Source organism: Vicugna pacos, chromosome 10 (assembly GCF_048564905.1).
Source record: "Vicugna pacos chromosome 10, VicPac4, whole genome shotgun sequence".
In the NCBI taxonomy this organism is placed as follows: domain Eukaryota; kingdom Metazoa; phylum Chordata; class Mammalia; order Artiodactyla; family Camelidae; genus Vicugna; species Vicugna pacos.
Genome location: NC_132996.1, coordinates 67,848,407 through 67,863,117, shown reverse-complemented (window position 1 = coordinate 67,863,117; position 14,711 = coordinate 67,848,407). Strand labels below are relative to the sequence as shown.

At 59.4% G+C, this 14,711-nt stretch overlaps 4 protein-coding genes across 13 annotated transcripts; 1 reads left to right on the top strand and 3 right to left on the bottom strand.

The window, feature by feature from the left end:
* Positions 1-139: 139 nt before the first annotated feature.
* Positions 140-2,449, top strand: PPP1R14B (protein phosphatase 1 regulatory inhibitor subunit 14B). Its single transcript, XM_031691104.2, is given in 6 exon segments — positions 140-173; positions 176-282; positions 284-565; positions 1,652-1,735; positions 2,050-2,082; positions 2,175-2,449. Coding segments are annotated over 6 exon segments (609 nt in total). The 3' UTR covers positions 2,244-2,449.
* A 447-nt stretch (positions 2,450-2,896) lies between these two features.
* On the bottom strand, positions 2,897-5,670 carry FKBP2 (FKBP prolyl isomerase 2). Of its 4 annotated transcripts, none has more exons than XM_006216647.3 (6): positions 5,498-5,670; positions 4,081-4,249; positions 3,642-3,754; positions 3,475-3,521; positions 3,124-3,159; positions 2,897-3,034 (listed from the first exon to the last, which is right to left on the bottom strand). In XM_006216647.3, exons 1-6 carry the CDS (start codon positions 5,557-5,559, stop codon positions 2,973-2,975), a joined length of 489 nt encoding a protein of 162 aa, XP_006216709.1. In that variant the 5' UTR covers positions 5,560-5,670; the 3' UTR covers positions 2,897-2,972. The 4 variants fall into 4 exon arrangements, with proteins under 4 accessions (XP_006216709.1, XP_015105404.1, XP_031546695.1 ...); XM_015249918.3 differs by lacking the exon at positions 5,498-5,670 and adding an exon at positions 4,966-5,148; XM_031690835.2 differs by lacking the exon at positions 5,498-5,670 and adding an exon at positions 4,880-4,962.
* A 1,774-nt stretch (positions 5,671-7,444) lies between these two features.
* VEGFB (vascular endothelial growth factor B) lies at positions 7,445-10,890 on the bottom strand. Of its 2 annotated transcripts, none has more exons than XM_072970198.1 (7): positions 10,585-10,890; positions 9,984-10,026; positions 9,438-9,634; positions 9,195-9,268; positions 8,969-9,004; positions 8,486-8,721; positions 7,445-7,875 (listed from the first exon to the last, which is right to left on the bottom strand). In XM_072970198.1, the coding sequence occupies exons 1-6, from the start codon at positions 10,642-10,644 to the stop codon at positions 8,508-8,510; spliced, it is 624 nt and encodes a 207-aa protein (XP_072826299.1). In that variant the 5' UTR covers positions 10,645-10,890; the 3' UTR covers positions 7,445-7,875; positions 8,486-8,507. The 2 variants fall into 2 exon arrangements, with proteins under 2 accessions (XP_072826299.1, XP_072826300.1); XM_072970199.1 differs by having other exon boundaries at positions 8,486-8,620.
* Positions 10,891-11,183: 293 nt separating this feature from the next.
* Positions 11,184-14,703, bottom strand: DNAJC4 (DnaJ heat shock protein family (Hsp40) member C4). 6 transcript variants are annotated; one of them, XM_072970192.1, is made up of 7 exons: positions 14,630-14,703; positions 14,188-14,280; positions 13,211-13,304; positions 12,536-12,720; positions 12,287-12,451; positions 11,486-11,572; positions 11,184-11,394 (listed from the first exon to the last, which is right to left on the bottom strand). In XM_072970192.1, the coding sequence occupies exons 1-7, from the start codon at positions 14,686-14,688 to the stop codon at positions 11,286-11,288; spliced, it is 792 nt and encodes a 263-aa protein (XP_072826293.1). In that variant the 5' UTR covers positions 14,689-14,703; the 3' UTR covers positions 11,184-11,285. The 6 variants fall into 6 exon arrangements, with proteins under 6 accessions (XP_072826293.1, XP_072826291.1, XP_072826294.1 ...); XM_072970190.1 differs by having other exon boundaries at positions 11,486-11,568; XM_072970193.1 differs by having other exon boundaries at positions 12,287-12,448.
* Positions 14,704-14,711: the final 8 nt, after the last annotated feature.

Sequence of the window (14,711 nt, the reverse complement as noted above, 5' to 3'; positions counted from 1 at the left end):
CGGGGAAGCGATCGAGACAGAGAAAGCGGCTTCGGCGGCGGCGGCGGCGGCGGCTCGGGCGGCGGCCGTGGGGGACAAAGGGCGGGCGGATCGGTGGGGAGGGGGCGGGGCGCGGCCAGGCCAGGCCCGGGGGCTCCGCATGCTGCAGCTGCCCCCGGGCGCCCCCGCCGCCGCCCTCGCCGCGGAGCCGCACGGAGCCGAGCGCACGAGCTAACCCGAGCCAGCGGCCCGGTGCCAGCCGGCGGGCGTCCCGGAGGCGGCGGCGCAGGGAGGGGCTCGACGCGCGCACGTGGCCCCGGCGGCCGCCATGGCGGACAGCGGCCCCGCGGGGGGCGCGGCGTTGGCGGCCCCGGCCCCCGGGCCGGGTAGTGGCGGCCCAGGGCCCCGCGTCTATTTTCAGAGCCCGCCTGGGGCTGCAGGCGAGGGCCCGGGCGGAGCGGACGACGAGGGCCCAGTGAGGCGCCAGGGGAAGGTCACGGTCAAGTACGACCGCAAGGAGCTACGGAAGCGCCTCAACCTGGAGGAGTGGATCCTGGAGCAGCTCACTCGTCTCTACGACTGCCAGGTGTGTCCCCCACCCTGCGCCGACACCCTAAAATTGTTCCCGAGTTGGGTCGCCTGGGAACCCCACCTTGAGCCCGTCTGTCACCCGAAGTCAATGGGCGCTCCGCTCCCGCGCGCTCCCCTGCTCTCCGTACTCCCCGCCCCTGGTATATGCTCTTTCTTATCTAACCTAAGTCACTCCTTTTTTATCCGCTGCCCTAGACCCTGTCTCATGCCACTACCTGGTCTAGCTTGGAGTCCTCTAGAAACCTCAAGGGATAACCTGGGCCTTGGACAGGAGATATGGGGTTCGTCTAGGCTGGCAGTGGAAGGGGGTCTACTTATTGCCTACTAGCCTAAACTGGTTAAAAGGTGCTAGCCTGGTTGGTGGGAGTACGGTTTTGCTTATTCTAGTGGGCTAACCTGGAACTCCATCTTTGCATGAGGGCAGACTAGCCCACTCTCTGGGTTCTGGTTCTCCACCCCATGACTCCTTCCTTGCTCCGACGGTGACTCAGGCCCCGGGGGGCAGGGTGGAGGAGTGGGCTTGCCCTGTGCTGTCTACCCTAGCCCAGCCCTGGAAAGCAGCTGGCTGCAGACAGTAGAGACGCTTCCTGGCGGGAGAGGGGTGGCGAGGACCCCCTCCCTCAGCAAAGCATGGGCTCTTTGTTTTCCCTTTACCAGGCCCTTCTCACTGACCCCTCACCCTTCACTTCCTCCTCACTCCCGGGAAGCTGTGACAGGTGTTTGGGGGAGGGGAAGGGGCTGTGATGAGCTGGGACAGCTGGCCCCACCTGTGCTCTGGTTGAGATGGGGGGCCCGGAAGTTGGGGAGACACATCTGTGAGGTTCCCAGCCCAGGATCCCCAGCCCTAGTTGTCTGGCACCCAGAGTGCCCAACTGGCAGGGACAGGAAGCTCCCCCCATCGGGCAGTTTGCCTTGGCACGAGCCTGATCTGTTTTCTTCCTTGGAGCAGCTGCCGCTGTCTGCTGGGCAAAGAGGGCTGTCTCCTCTGCAGTAGGCAAGGGCCTAAGCCGGGGAGCCCCTCTCACACCCTCTCTCCCAACTTAGGCCCTTGTCTCTCCCTCCTCCCCTACCCCCACCCCAGGAAGAGGAGATCCCAGAGCTGGAGATTGATGTGGATGAACTCCTGGACATGGAGAGCGATGATACTCGGGCTGCCAGGGTCAAGGTGAGAGTGGGTAGGAGGTAGCAGGGCCGGGTCAGGGGAGCAGGAGATAGCGGACTTCCCGGAGGCACTGCCCCTTGGGTACGCTAGCCTCTGGGAGCCACACCTTCTTTGATCTGAGTTAGCCAACTCTGTGATCTTGGGCCTCAGCTTCTGCCTCCATCAAATGGGGTTAATGGTACTTGCTTAGCTGTTCAGGAGCTGTGGCATCTCCTGTGCCTCAGGGTGGCCCCAGTGCCTTGTGAATGAGTACTGGTGAACTGTAGGTCCACGTTCTTGAGAACTCATAGTTACCCTTATTCCCCATGCCCCACTAGGAGCTGCTGGTTGACTGTTACAAACCCACTGAGGTAAGGAAGTGGTTTTCCCCAACGGTGGGGTGAGGAGCCTGGGGTCCTGTCATCTCTGGGTCTGGTCTCCCTAATGTCCTTCCTCCCTCCAGGCCTTCATCTCTGGCCTGCTGGACAAGATCCGGGGCATGCAGAAGCTGAGCACACCCCAGAAGAAGTAAGGGTCCTCGACCCAGATGAACGGTGGCTCCCACAGGACAATCGCTGCCCCCTGACCTCGTAGCAACAGCAATACCGGGGGGCCCTGCGGCCAGGCCTGGTGCTGTGAGCAGGGCTCCCCGTGCCCCTGGCCCAGGGGCCTCTTCCCTGCCCCCTCGGTTTTCCACTTTTGGGGTTTTTTTATTATTATTAAACTGATGGGACTTTTTGTGTTTTTATATTGACTGCAGCGCGGGCCCTTTAATAAAGCTAGGACACGCCTTTGCCTTTGGTGCAGTTAACAGGCTTGGCTGGTCTCTTTTAGGGGGGACACACCACTGTACAACTGCTGCCAGCTCAGCTTCTCCCCAGGTGACCGCAGGCCTTCCTGAGGGCCATGTAGCCATGGCGATAGCCCAGTGTTGGCTCCCAGACCAGGAGCTGGAAGTGGCTGGGGAGCTGGAGAGAGCGGTGTTGCTGTTGGCAGACAGGAACACTCCTTTTTCCTTGCATAAGGGCCACCATGCCATCTTGGGCTTGGCCTACGTGACCTCCATGCCATGGAGCCTCAACCCCAAGGCCCTGCAGCCAGGGAAGGAGAGGGAGGGATGGAAGGAGGCTGAAGCTGTGGTTTCTAAGTCTCTTAGGGCCCACAAACAAACACAGGCTCACTTCATGGGCTTTTAAAGTTTTTTTTTTTAAACAGTCTGGTCCCTGATGGGGGGCCTCTCTGCTGCCCCTCCCCAGTTTGGCTACAGTTCTGAACGACGCTCAATTTTGAGCAGCTCCACCTCGAACACCAGGGTTGCACCACCTGCAGGGGAGAATTGGGGTCAGAATGAGAACCAGGGCCACAGGGAAGTGGAGTGGGTGCAGGAGACAGAGGGCAGGAAGGTTAATTACCTGGAATCTTTGGGGGAGCTCCCCGCTCTCCGTACCCTGTCAAAGAAGTAAAAAGAAACAGTGAGCTGTGGCCAGGCAGAGGTGTTCTGCAACAGCCAGGCCTCTGCCCATCCCAGCAAGAACATCAGAAATGGATAAGGTGTAATGGGGATGGGAAGGGGCTGTGAAAGATCTGGTAGAGGGCAGAGGGTGGCACCAGAGCCCTGTCCTCATTGCTAGACACAGCTAGACTTGCAAGAGGCATGTGTTGAATGGATTGAGTGGAAATCAATGCAGAGGCTGAACCAGCCTTCACCCTTACCCAGATACACCCCCAAACTCCTCTACTCCCCCTCAGGAAGGGCCTCTTACCCAGCTCGGATGGGATCACCAGTTTCCGCTTTTCCCCCTCACACATCCTGCAGAACAACGTATGTTCAGCATATGGCAACACCAGGTTCCCTGCTCCTCTACCCCATCCCTGGGACTTGCCTCCCACAGTTTACATCCTGGACTACAGCCATGGCCCCTTGACTCACCCTAGCAGCCCCTGGTCCCAGCCCTTGATGACCTGGCCTGTGCCCAGGGAGAAGACAAAGGGCTGGTTCTGGGGCAGGCTGCTGTCAAATTCCGTCCCATCTTCCAGCTTCCCCTGTAAGACCATGGAAAGGCCAGTGAGGAGGAGGGTCTGCTCTGACATCCCCACCCCGAGGTGCTTTTCCCATCAAGATGGCCCTCCAGCATCCGTGGCCATAGACCTAGAAGGGGACAGGACCTTGGGCAGCTCACAATTACACTGCCATTGCCTGCTGATGCCACCCTGGGGAGTAGACAGTGAACAGCAAGATAGAACCATGGAAAGTGGCAGGTGAGACTTGCCCAAGGTCACCCACCTTGTTGGCAGAGGAACCTGGCTCCCAAGTCTTTTCTGGTTCCCAGAAGCCCCACCGGCCCCCCAAAGCTCCATTCCTCACCCACCGTGTAGTGCATGTGCAGGACGTCCCCCTTGCGCGATTTGATGGGACAGTGGTCTACCCGCTTCTTGACCCCGATCTGCAGCTTCCGTTTGCCCTCGGCCCCAGCAGCCGTGACCAGGGCGCTCAGGCAGATGGACAGTACTGTCAGGACCCAGCTCAGCCTCATGTCTCTGTGGGGACAGACCCCGACCGACCAACCGGGGAGGAGGGCGGGAAGAGTATGGAATACAGGCAGGTTCTAGTAGGATTCCACCCCACCATACCTTGCCTGCCCCTGGGGATCCCCTTCTCCCGGGTCACCGCCCCCTCCCCCAGGCTCCGCGGCCACACTTACCAGTCCAGTGAGAAGGGGGCTTGCCCGAGGACCCCAGCAGCGGGGGGAGGGGGTCAGGGGAGGCCACAGCAGCCAGGGCCCCGCCCCTTTGCTCACCCCCAGCCATTCCTTCCCTCCCGGTCCCCGGCTCCGCTCTTCAATTCCCACTCGTCCCTTTCCGCAAAGTCCAGACCCTATCTGGCTGCACAGCAGTTGCCCCAACCGGGCGACCCCATTCACGCCACACCCAATTGCCCCCCGCCCAGCACACCCACAAGTCTGCGGCCGCCGCAGGGGGCCGACCTCGAGGCACCCACACATCGCCACTGGGTGGCTCTGAGGAGCCCCGGTCCTCCGGGGGTACCCCCCAGTCCGGCCCTGTGCCTCCACCCGGGACGCCGCCCCAGCTCTGAGCCCTTGGGGGCCGGCGGGGAACCCAGATTGGTCCCGTGTCGGGTGGCTGCCGGGCCCGCTCCACCCACACCACCTCTCCTGGGGGAGTTCTCGGCCTGCCGCGTCCCCAGGCCCGGCCACCACGGAGACCGCCCCCGCGTGGGCGCCCCGGGCCATTACCTGCGCCTACCCCTTCGCTTGACTCCTTGGCCCCACCCTTTAGAGGGCGCAGTTCCGCCCCCGGCCCTGGAGCCCCGCCCCCAAAAGAACTGGATCCCTTTTCCTGAACTGTAGCCACGCCACTCACCAGATGAAGTCCCGCCCCCAGCGCCTGGGCGCCTTCCCCCTCGGTCTCCAAACCCGAGACTCCTCCTTCCGTCAGTTTCGGCTCCTCCTCCAAGGACCAGGCTCCACCCCCAATCAGTCCTAACTCCGCCCCCAGCCCCGGAGCTCCGCCTTCCACTAGCACCAGTTCTGAGGTCCCACCCCTCTCAGTTCCACGTCCCGCCCCGACTCCCGGAGCCCCGCCCCGTGCGGCGTGAGAACCCTTCCCCTGCGGCATCCCCAGACAGCTCTGACCCCCAGCCCCCAATTTCCTCGTAACCTATCCCTCGTTGACACTCGGAGTTCCGGCCCGCTCCTGTCCCGCCTGATCCAGCTTGCCCCCTTTGCACCCCGGCTCCCTCCAGCCCGGGCTGTGGCCCCCGCTCACCTCCTCGCCGCGCCCCCGGAGCCAACCCCAGTCGTGCTGCCGTCTCTGCGCAGGCGCGTCATCGTCGCCAACGCCGGGCCACGCCGCCCGCCTTCATTGGACGGTGCGAAACCCACTGCCACACGCCCGCCGGGGCGGCTTCTTCTTTAGCTCCGCCCCCGCACCCACCGCCTTGTGACTTCTACGTCACGTCCGGTGAGTCTATAGTCCGTAAGGTTAGGTGAAAGTGACTTCCGAAAGGGCCGAAGGTACTTCCGGCTGAGGTGAAATTAAGGTCAGGCGGGCGCAGGTTCCCGGAGGGGGCCTTGAGATGCCATTTCGTGTTGCCCCCAGCCTTTCCCATAGCGTTCCTGTTGCCCCTGGGCCTCTTCATTATCTATAACCCTCAGTTAGTTGCTGTGGAAAGAGCCTGGGCCTCAGGGTGAGGCCTGTTTGAATCCGTGGTTTGCCACTGACTGGCTGCGTGACCTTGAACAGGTTCCTTGTCCTATTAGGGTTTGGCAGCCCTATAACTTGGGCTTGCTAACATCCACCCCACAGGGCCCTTGTAAGACTGCAGCAGTAATGTGCATCACCAGGCCCTGGCTGGCAGAGAATACTCTCTTCTCTTTCAGAGCATCCAGGCCTGCCTCAACCTGCCACACTGACCCCTGAGTCATGACTGTTAACAGTCTGGCTGGGTCAGTTCCCCAACCAGACTTATTTTCAGGCGCCTCAGCACCCAACACTTTAAATCTGTCCATTGAAGTAATGAACCTTCATTCAGGAAGGGAGGCAGCTAAACCTAAGCAACCTCAGCAAACCTGAAGTTGGTCAGCCTTTCTGAATCTTATTTCCTCAGTTTTAAAAAGGAATCTAATTGCAGCACTGACCTCAGGATTGAGGACTAGGCGAGAGAGAACACCATCTGAAGCATTGTGCATGATGAGCAGTAACTGGGCTTGGGAGGCGATAGCTCTCCCATCTCTAACCTTCATCTGTCTCACTCTAATTGAGCACTGGCATTTTTGGTGACAGTATGGCTGAGAAAACGTCTTGAAAATAGCAATTACTGTCAGGAATTGTCTCTCCTGGTTTAACCCCTCTTGCCCTGGACCCAGCAAGACCACCACCACACTGTCTAATCTAGCACCTCAGAGAAGCCCTCTGTTAGGGTAGCTGCTTTTGGTTAACCTCTTCTCTAAGTCTTATGCTTCAGCAGGCAAAGCACGGGTACCCAAGGTTGGCCTTCAGTCCACCCCATCACCACTCAGCCCTGGGGGCACTGGAGGCTTCTGCAGGCAGAAGGCTGGTCACTAAGCTTGGACTGCATTAGATAAAGATCAGGAGAATCCCAAGGTGCAAGGGAGGTGAGAGTGGAGAAGGCTGTGGTTGGGGTGTGGACCTGTCTCCCAAACCAAACCCACCAGCCACAGACCTTTGGTGTTTCCCTTTCAGAGGAGTGGGAGTAAGATGGGGACAGCGCAGGTGCATGGCTTTTGAATTAAGCTACAGGGAGCAAAAAGCTGCAAATAGAGGGGAAGATGGGTGTTCTTTTCTATTACGTGAGGACACTAACCTTCTTGGAGCCCAAGGGTCCAGATCACAGTAATCATCTGTTCCTGCCATGTGCATACGTGGGAATTGAGGCTCAGAAAAAGAGGGGCAGTGACAACCAAGATCATTCAGCAGATCTGGGTCCCACCTTAAGCTCACTGGCCGTAACAGGCTGTCTCTTTCCAGAAAGGAACCTTTGTGATGGGTAGGGGGGCAGGGACTCTCCAGGGCCTTTCATCATAGTGTGAATGTGAAGGATGCACCATTGTGGCTCTGTGAGCTGTTGTGGGGCCTTGGGCTTCATCTCTTCCAAGCTCTACACCTAGAAAGCAGTGTGAAGCAGATATTCATGCCCAAACCAGCCAGCCTGTCACCAGGACAGTGACAAACAGTGACACAGGCAGGGACAGCTCCTTCCATCTCTTTTATCAGGGTTGGGGTTCACAGTTCTTATAATGAAGACCAAGTCCCAGTTTTTGCAGAGTATCAGGGTCTTCTTAGTGAGGGGACGGAGGAGCCAAGTGTAAGATGCTCACTTGCACAGGTAGTTAAAAATTGAGACAGGAATCCATTCTCTCCCAAGTTTGTACATGACCCCTCTTGCTGCCAAGTCTCCTCATCCAACTCTGCCCATGTTGTTGGATGGCAGCCTCGGAAAGACAAAGGACGGCCGGAAAGCCCTTTGAGAGGCCCAGGTCCTCAAGGAACTTCCACCCAGGCCGAGGTCTTGGGGGCTGGACTGTTCTCACCAGGCTGCCCTTGTCCCCTTCTCAGGGGGCCTGTGAGGCAAGTGGCCCCTGTGAGTCTGAAAAGCAATGTGTCACCTTCGCAGCTTCCGGCACCTAAGGAGGGAAAGAGTCTGTTCGTGCTGGCACAGCTCAGCCCCTGCTCATAGACTCACCCCCTTGTTACCTTTTGCAAGCCCCATTCTCCCCTACCAGTCCTGGGAAGCCCCAGCTGGCCTGGACCACAGGATGCCACCCCATAGCCTCGCTGTGGGAGGGGTGGTAAGAAGCACCTTGGACGAGGGCGGACAAGGGTTCCCCTACATCCTCTAGTCTCTCAGGGCCCATAGGCAGAACAAACGTCTGCCACAGGGATTTCTGGGAAGGCTCAGAGCTTTGCGAACTGGAAGGCTGTCTTTCTTATTTTTACCCTCGGCAGATGTCACTTCTTCCAGGACATCTCTGACCTCTCAATGATGATGTCAGGTGCGCCTTAACACAGCTCTTGACTTGACATCCTCTGCTGGCAATATGTGCTCTCACGTCGGACTCCCCGATTAGAACATCGGCCTTGTTTATGCTGATGCCAGTGCCAGCACACACTTGGTCAATATTTGTTCAAAGCTTCCCATTCCCTGGCTCTTCTCCCACCAGCAGGCTCACCTGGACCTGCTCCCGGACAGGGCCTTGACGCCTTTCCAAACAACCGCCCTCCCTGACTCCTCACCTGCAGGTGTCTGGGTTGAGCTCTAAGCCCCGCCCTTGACAACGGAGGAAGCTGCGGCGTCGGCAGCGGCAGCGGCAGGTCCGGGGGTCAGGGCGCTGGCGCCGCTGGGGGCAGCGTGGGCAGAGGGGCCTGGGGCTGGAGTGGGATGGGTGATGTCAGCTGGGGAGGGTGCTCCGGGGACAGGGTCCCAGCCCGGAACAGAGCGGGGCTGGGGACGGTGGTGGGGAGTGGAAGCCCTAGGAGGAGAAGCAACATGTCTGGGGTGGGAAGGAAGAGTCTTCCCGGGAGCTGGGGTAGGGGCAAAGCATACAGACTTGGGGAGCAGAGGAAATGGGGAGAGGAGGATACAAGTGGGAGGAGAAGGAGGGAAGGGGATCACAACTTCCTGACACACTCGTACACCCCCTACCCCACCCACAAATTACATTCTGGACACTGGGCCTGGGCTCCAATCCCACCTCAGCAAAAGCCCAAGAGACTCACCTGTCCAGCTTCACAGCACTCTCTCTTTTTTTTGGTCTGAAAATCAAGAGACAGACAGAGACAAGGAGGAAATGGATCAGGACGCCAAGCATCCCACTCTTGCCCGAGATCCCAGGCCTACCCAGCTCTACTCTAGGAAACCTGGTCCCCACTGTGGTGTACCACCACACACAGCATCCCCCCAAGCCTGGTCTCTGTGAACTCAGAAGTGGGGCCTGGCTGGCACCTGCATTCACATTGGCTGTGTTCTTCCAGGGACATCTCCCCCAGCTGACTGCTCGGGTACCGGATCATGAGGATCTGTACTCAGATGAACAAGGAGAGAGACAATGAGAGGGAATGGAAGGGGACACTCCATGGATTGGAGGAGTGAGAACACCCTGCCCACCAGCCAGGGCTCTAGTGCCACCCCTCTGTCCCCAGAACACCAGCATCCACCCCAGCTGGGCACACTCCACCTCCCCTATACCTGCATTCTGACTTGGTGCTGCCCAGTGGGCACGCACTCCAGGCCATCGTCAGGGCAGCAACCGCCGCAGCGCTGCACAGTCACGCAGCTGGGCACCAGCTGCTTGGCCACAGTGCCCATGAGCTCCATGGACAGGGGCACCACCACCTCCCGCGGCTGGCAGGTGGCACGAGCATACACGTCTATCCATGACACCACTGGGGGCAGATGTGCAAGGGTTAAGTCCCTACTGGGTTTCCTGCAGCTGCTCCCTGATTCCCCTACCCCTGTTCTCTAGCAGCTGTTCTCCCTAGTTCCCATGTCACAGCCACCCTCCAGTGGCCCCCACTCTTGCCCTCCCAAACTATCTTCCTTGCCTTCTTCATTCCCGAACCCAGGAACCCCACTGCCTCAATCTCCTCTTCTATGAAATGGGCAGAATAAGGGCTTGCATCTTACAGAGGGGCTGTGATTACACAAGATGAGAAACACACAGAGTCTGGCATCAGGGCTGAAGGCAAACATTCCTAGCGCTGGCTAGTGCAAAGTTATTGTTGTGACTCTTACCTTTCTTCTGGTGGCCAGAGGGATCAGGCTGGGAGACAGTGGCCTGTAGGAAACAAGAGACCTGGACCTAGGTGCACCATAGGAAGGGCTAGCCCTGTCGCTGTCTCCAGGGCTCTGCCCTTGCGATCAGGAGGCTTCCACTCCTCTCTAACATTTTTCCAGATTGCTCTGTTCCTAGGGCCACTCTAGCTTTACCTGCCCTCTCCTGGCCACCTGGGACCTGCCCTGGCCACGATCTGCCAGGCGCGCTCTGCCCGCAGCGTCGAAATCTCCAAGCCTGGGGACCGGGCTTGTTCTCGAGGCCGCAGGTCAGGAGGGGGCACCGTGGGCGCCAAGCCGAGACCTGCAGGCACTGAGGCGGTCCCGCCCCCGACTGCACTCAGGGGACGGGGTGGGGCGGGGGAGTGGCCCCGGACTTGGGCTACAGGCTGGCGGAGAGAGACGCTTTCCGGGGGATTCCCAGGCTAGGCCCCCGAGACGCCCCAGTCCACGGCCCGACCCCGCGGATCCCCGAGGCCGAGGCCGAGGCCGCTCCGCGCCTCCCCACTTCCGCCAACCTTGAGAGAGGGCACCGTGGGCGGGATGTCGCGGACTCACATACCTGGGCAGGGGCCAGCTGCAGGAGCGCGGCGAGCAGCAGGCGGCGGAGCAGGGGGCTCATGGTGCCCGTGGGGGCCGCACGCCGGGGGCGCCCGCATCGCCCTAGCCTGGCGGCGCGGGGGGCGGCGGCAGCCAGAGCCCCATGGCGCGGGCCCGGGCGAGGCGGGCGGGGGCCGGGCGCGGGGGGAGGCTCCTCCGCGGCCCCCTCCCGAGCCCTGGGCGCAGGCAGCGCAGCGCAGCACAGCGGTGGCGGCGGCCGGAGGAGCCGGGCGGGCGGGCAGCCGGTGGCGGTGGCGGGCGGCGGGGACGGCGGGGGCGGCGGGGGGCCGGGCCCGGGCTGGCGGGCGGGCGGCTCATGTGACCCAGACACGCGCTCCCCACCGGGCCGTGGGGCGGGGGCGGGGCGGGAGCGGGTGGGAGGGCGGGGGCGGGCCCGCCCCCTCCACATACACCCCCTCCCGCAGCAGCAGGGGAAAGGGGACGCACCGCCCAGGGGGCCGGGCTCCCGGGTTGCCGCTGCCAGAACCCGGAGGGCGGGGCGTTGTCCCAAGGCGGGGCCGGGCGGGGTGGGGCGCTGGGCCTGAAGGAGGGAGCCAGACAAAAGCGCTAAGAATCACTTTATTCCATGCGTTTTAGGGAGTGGGGCATCCCAGGAGGAAAGCAAGCAGGGAGCACACCGCAGGCCCCATCCAGGTGAGCGGCTCAGGGGCTAGGGCCGGAGGGCACGATCCTGGGGCCTTGAGGAGGCCCGGGTGGTGGCTGTAGCTGCTGTCTCTGCTGTTGCTCCTGCTGGAGCCTGGCTCTGTTGGCCCTGCAGGGGAGAGCACTTGGGTGGTCGGGACAGGGATCCTGGAGGGTGGCGTCAGACAGTGAAGGGAGGGTGGGATAGGGCTGGGACAGACCTGGCCCTGGCACGAGCGTCATTGTAGATGGCTGTGATGATTCGATCCTTTTCATCCATGAAGCTACGGTGCATCTGCTCCAGCTTCCTGCAAGGGGGTTACAATTAACTCTGGGTCCCCCAACCCCTGTTGTCCCCTAAGTACCACCCCCTTCCCCCACTCTAGGGTCTCACAGCTTTACATCTGTGGGGACTTCAGCCTAACTGCCTGTGCTAGGTGAGGAGAGGGGCACACAGTGGCTGGGGCTTGTCCAGGGTCCAATGATGACCCAAATCCCTGCTGTCCTGATGATAGTAGCGCTGAACATAGGAGTGGTCCTCGAAAGAGACTAGAAAGGGTTGCATGTCTAACTCCATCACTGAACTAGGCACACTGCTAGCAGTGGGCACCAGCCTTTAGGTGTCTTTGCTGTAGAACCTCAGTGGCATGGCATACAGGAGAGAGCGGCAGGAAGACATTGACTGCCAAACAAATGAGGACAGTTGCTAGTGAGGCCTAGTTCAGTGCATTTCCTTCTTGTGCAGGATTTTGGTTGGCTCATGGCAACTCCCTGGCAGCCAGCACCAGAGATTTACAATCAAATTATTAAAAAAACAAAAACCTGAAAATAACATTAGCCCTTAGTGCAGAGCTGCCTTTGCCAAGTAAGAAGAGGCTCTGGAGGAGACCTACTTCATACTATTCTTAGCTTGAGACACAAGAGTGCAGGCCACAGGGGTGGTGTAGATGGATGGCTAACACTGGGTTTCACCCACCCTTCTGCTCTCTGCCTGTCACCCCAGGGGGAAGGCAGGGATGCACCTGAAGGCAACGTAGTGCAGGACCATGCCTGCCAGCATGATCATGAGGCAGTACCCCAGAACCCGCTGGTTGTGTTTGTGCTGCTGCTGCCTTGACTCTGGTCCCTGAGGCCTCACACCATGAAACTGGGCCCAGTATTGTGCATTGGGGGGTGTCCAGGAGCTGCTGAGAGAGAGAAGAAGGGACAGTGTAGGGAAGAGGCTCCCCAGGAGGCCTGGGAGTGGCAAACTGGAAGCAGGAGTACTGTACCTGTGTGTTTGATGAGCAGACCTGGCATGAGCTGTGGTTCCTGGAGACTTTGGGGAAGTTGCCCAGCGGAGCTGGTGGTCATAGCTGCGGCGGCTCTGCTCATGGCTGAGCACTTGGTATGCTTCACTCAGCTCCACAAAGCGGCTGTGCAGGGCTGGGTTCCCAGGATCGCGGTCAGGATGCAGCTGGGGTGGGGCAGCACTCCCATCATGTCTTTTTCCACGCCCTTTTCTGGGACCCATTCTGATCATGTCCACCCACAAGGGCTCAAGTCATTCCCAGAGGCCCTGCCTGAGCAGTGACCCTTACTCTCAGGCCTGCCCATCCCTCTAGAAGACCAGAGAGTCAGGAAACACAGATTCCTGCTCCCTCCCCTTATTCAAGCCCTCTCCACCTGCTGCGTGGCTTCAGTATATGCTCTAGTACTAGCTTTCTCAAGAGCAGACAGGTCAAGAAAATCAAGACCAGCCCATCAGACAGGACCCCTGGCTCCTGCCCCCAGCCTTTCCTCCCACCTGGCCAGATCTCTGCCCTTGGTGTACCTCCCTCTTCCTATAAAAGCTGAGGGAATGTAACCAGCCAGAGTGAGCCTCTCAGCTCCATTCCTGAGAATTTGGAGCATACCCCATCTGGCTCAGACTCTCCCCCTCACCCTCACCTTAGTACCATTGGTACCTCTTTGGACTTGGAGAAGAAAGCTCGTTTAACTTCTTCAGTACTGGCACCAGGATGCACCCCCAACAGTTCATAGTAGTTACTGGGGCCAGAGCTGTGGAAAGAGGTCCCAACCTGCAGGGACTAAGGAAAACACGGAGGATACCCCTTCCCTGCCCCTCCCATCCCCCCGGGCCACACCCTTAAACTCAGCAACAAGGTGTTGAGGGGGCTGAGGCAGGGTGCCAAGGGGGATCTATCTCTAAATTATCCCTCTCTTTTTGGCTGTTCTGGATATGGGGCAGATCAGAATTTCTCAAAGTGTAGGCTTTAGACTACTTGTGTCAGAAACACCTGAGAGGGGGAGGAATAAATTAGGAGTTTAAGATTAACAGATACACACTACTATATATAAAATAGATAAACAACAAGGATATACTGTATAGCACAGGGACCTATATTCAATATCTTGTAATAATCTATAATGGAAAGGGATCCGAAAAGTATATATATGTGAAACTGAATCACTTTGCTGTACACCTGAAAGTAACACAACATTCTAAATCAACTATGCTTCAATTAAAAAATTTTTTAAAAAACCACCTGAAAAGCGTATTTTAAAAAAGATTCCTGAGCCCCACTTCATTCCTGCAAATCAGTCTCCATAGCAGGGCCCAGCTATCTGCATTTTTGTAAGCCACGCCCCCCCACCCCGATCCCGCAGTGGTTATACACAGAGATGCCTGACAACCACCAGTGTTATTATGGAAAGCGCATTGGGTTTGGCTTGAGCTCAGATTCCAGATCTTCCACTTAACTCTGTATGACCTTAGGGGTCGTCCCCTTAATCTCTGATTCTCAGCAGCGAAGGTGACGGTAACCTGACACAGAGCATCAGATCACAACTATCTCAGCACCTGGGGAAGGGCCTAAAATTGGGCAGGCCCTCAACAAAAACCCACTGAATTACCGGGCCCGGCCCCGGGCGCCCGACTCACCGCTGCCGGGCTGCAGTTGCGAAGAACCGGGTGGGAGGACTGCGGGGCCACAGCCGGCACAGGCGCAGGGGCAGCATGGCGGCAGGCGGACAGCTGGTGAAAGGAGGCCACAAAAAGGAGTGAGGTGGGACCAGGATGGGACCAGACTTCAAGCACTCGGGGAGGTGCGTGGGCAGAGGGAAGGGGCCTGGCCTCGATTACTTGCGAAGGAAAACAAGCAGGTCCGGGGAACCCAGGAGCGGGTGGGGCCTCCTTGCTCAAGACCAGACGCCAATATCCTAGCCCTTTCCTCTGCTCTGAGCCGGGTATCCGGCGCCCTTCTCCATACTCGTCTTGGTGTCTGGACTGCCAGCCCCGGACGTAGATACCCCCGTCACACCCGGGGAGTTGGAGAGACGGGGGCAGGAGGAGCCACACCAAGCCCCGCCCCTACTGCTCTCACGGACTCCGCGCCGGCCGCCATTTCCTGTGCCTAGTCAGGCCCCGCCTCCATACTTTCATTGGTTTAGACGCCCCAGACCACG

Bases quoted from the DNA above. Each gene is read 5' to 3' on its own strand.
- VEGFB (XM_072970198.1), bottom strand. From the start codon at position 10,644: ATGAGCCCCCTGCTCCGCCGCCTGCTGCTCGCCGCGCTCCTGCAGCTG. The intron at 9,635-9,983 runs GTAAGAGTCACA...ATCTGCCCCCAG, and splicing joins CTCTGGCCACCAGAAGAAAG to TGGTGTCATGGATAGACGTG. The intron at 8,722-8,968 runs GTGAGTCTCTTG...TTCTCCTCCTAG, and splicing joins AGTGCTGTGAAGCTGGACAG to GGCTTCCACTCCCCACCACC.
- FKBP2 (XM_031690835.2), bottom strand. From the start codon at position 4,962: ATGGCCCGGGGCGCCCACGCGGGGGCGGTCTCCGTGGTGGCCGGGCCT. The intron at 3,160-3,474 runs GTAAGAGGCCCT...CTTCTTTGACAG, and splicing joins GGTGATCCCATCCGAGCTGG to GGTACGGAGAGCGGGGAGCT. The intron at 3,035-3,123 runs GTAATTAACCTT...TCTCCCCTGCAG, and splicing joins AGCTCCCCCAAAGATTCCAG to GTGGTGCAACCCTGGTGTTC.
- DNAJC4 (XM_072970190.1), bottom strand. From the start codon at position 14,688: ATGAAAGTATGGAGGCGGGGCCTGACTAGGCACAGGAAATGGCGGCCG. The intron at 12,721-13,210 runs GTACCAATGGTA...GCCCCACCCCAG, and splicing joins TCTTCTCCAAGTCCAAAGAG to CTGCATCCTGACCGCGATCC. The intron at 11,569-12,286 runs GTGCATCCCTGC...CCTTGCAGGAAG, and splicing joins CTGCACTACGTTGCCTTCAG to CTGGAGCAGATGCACCGTAG.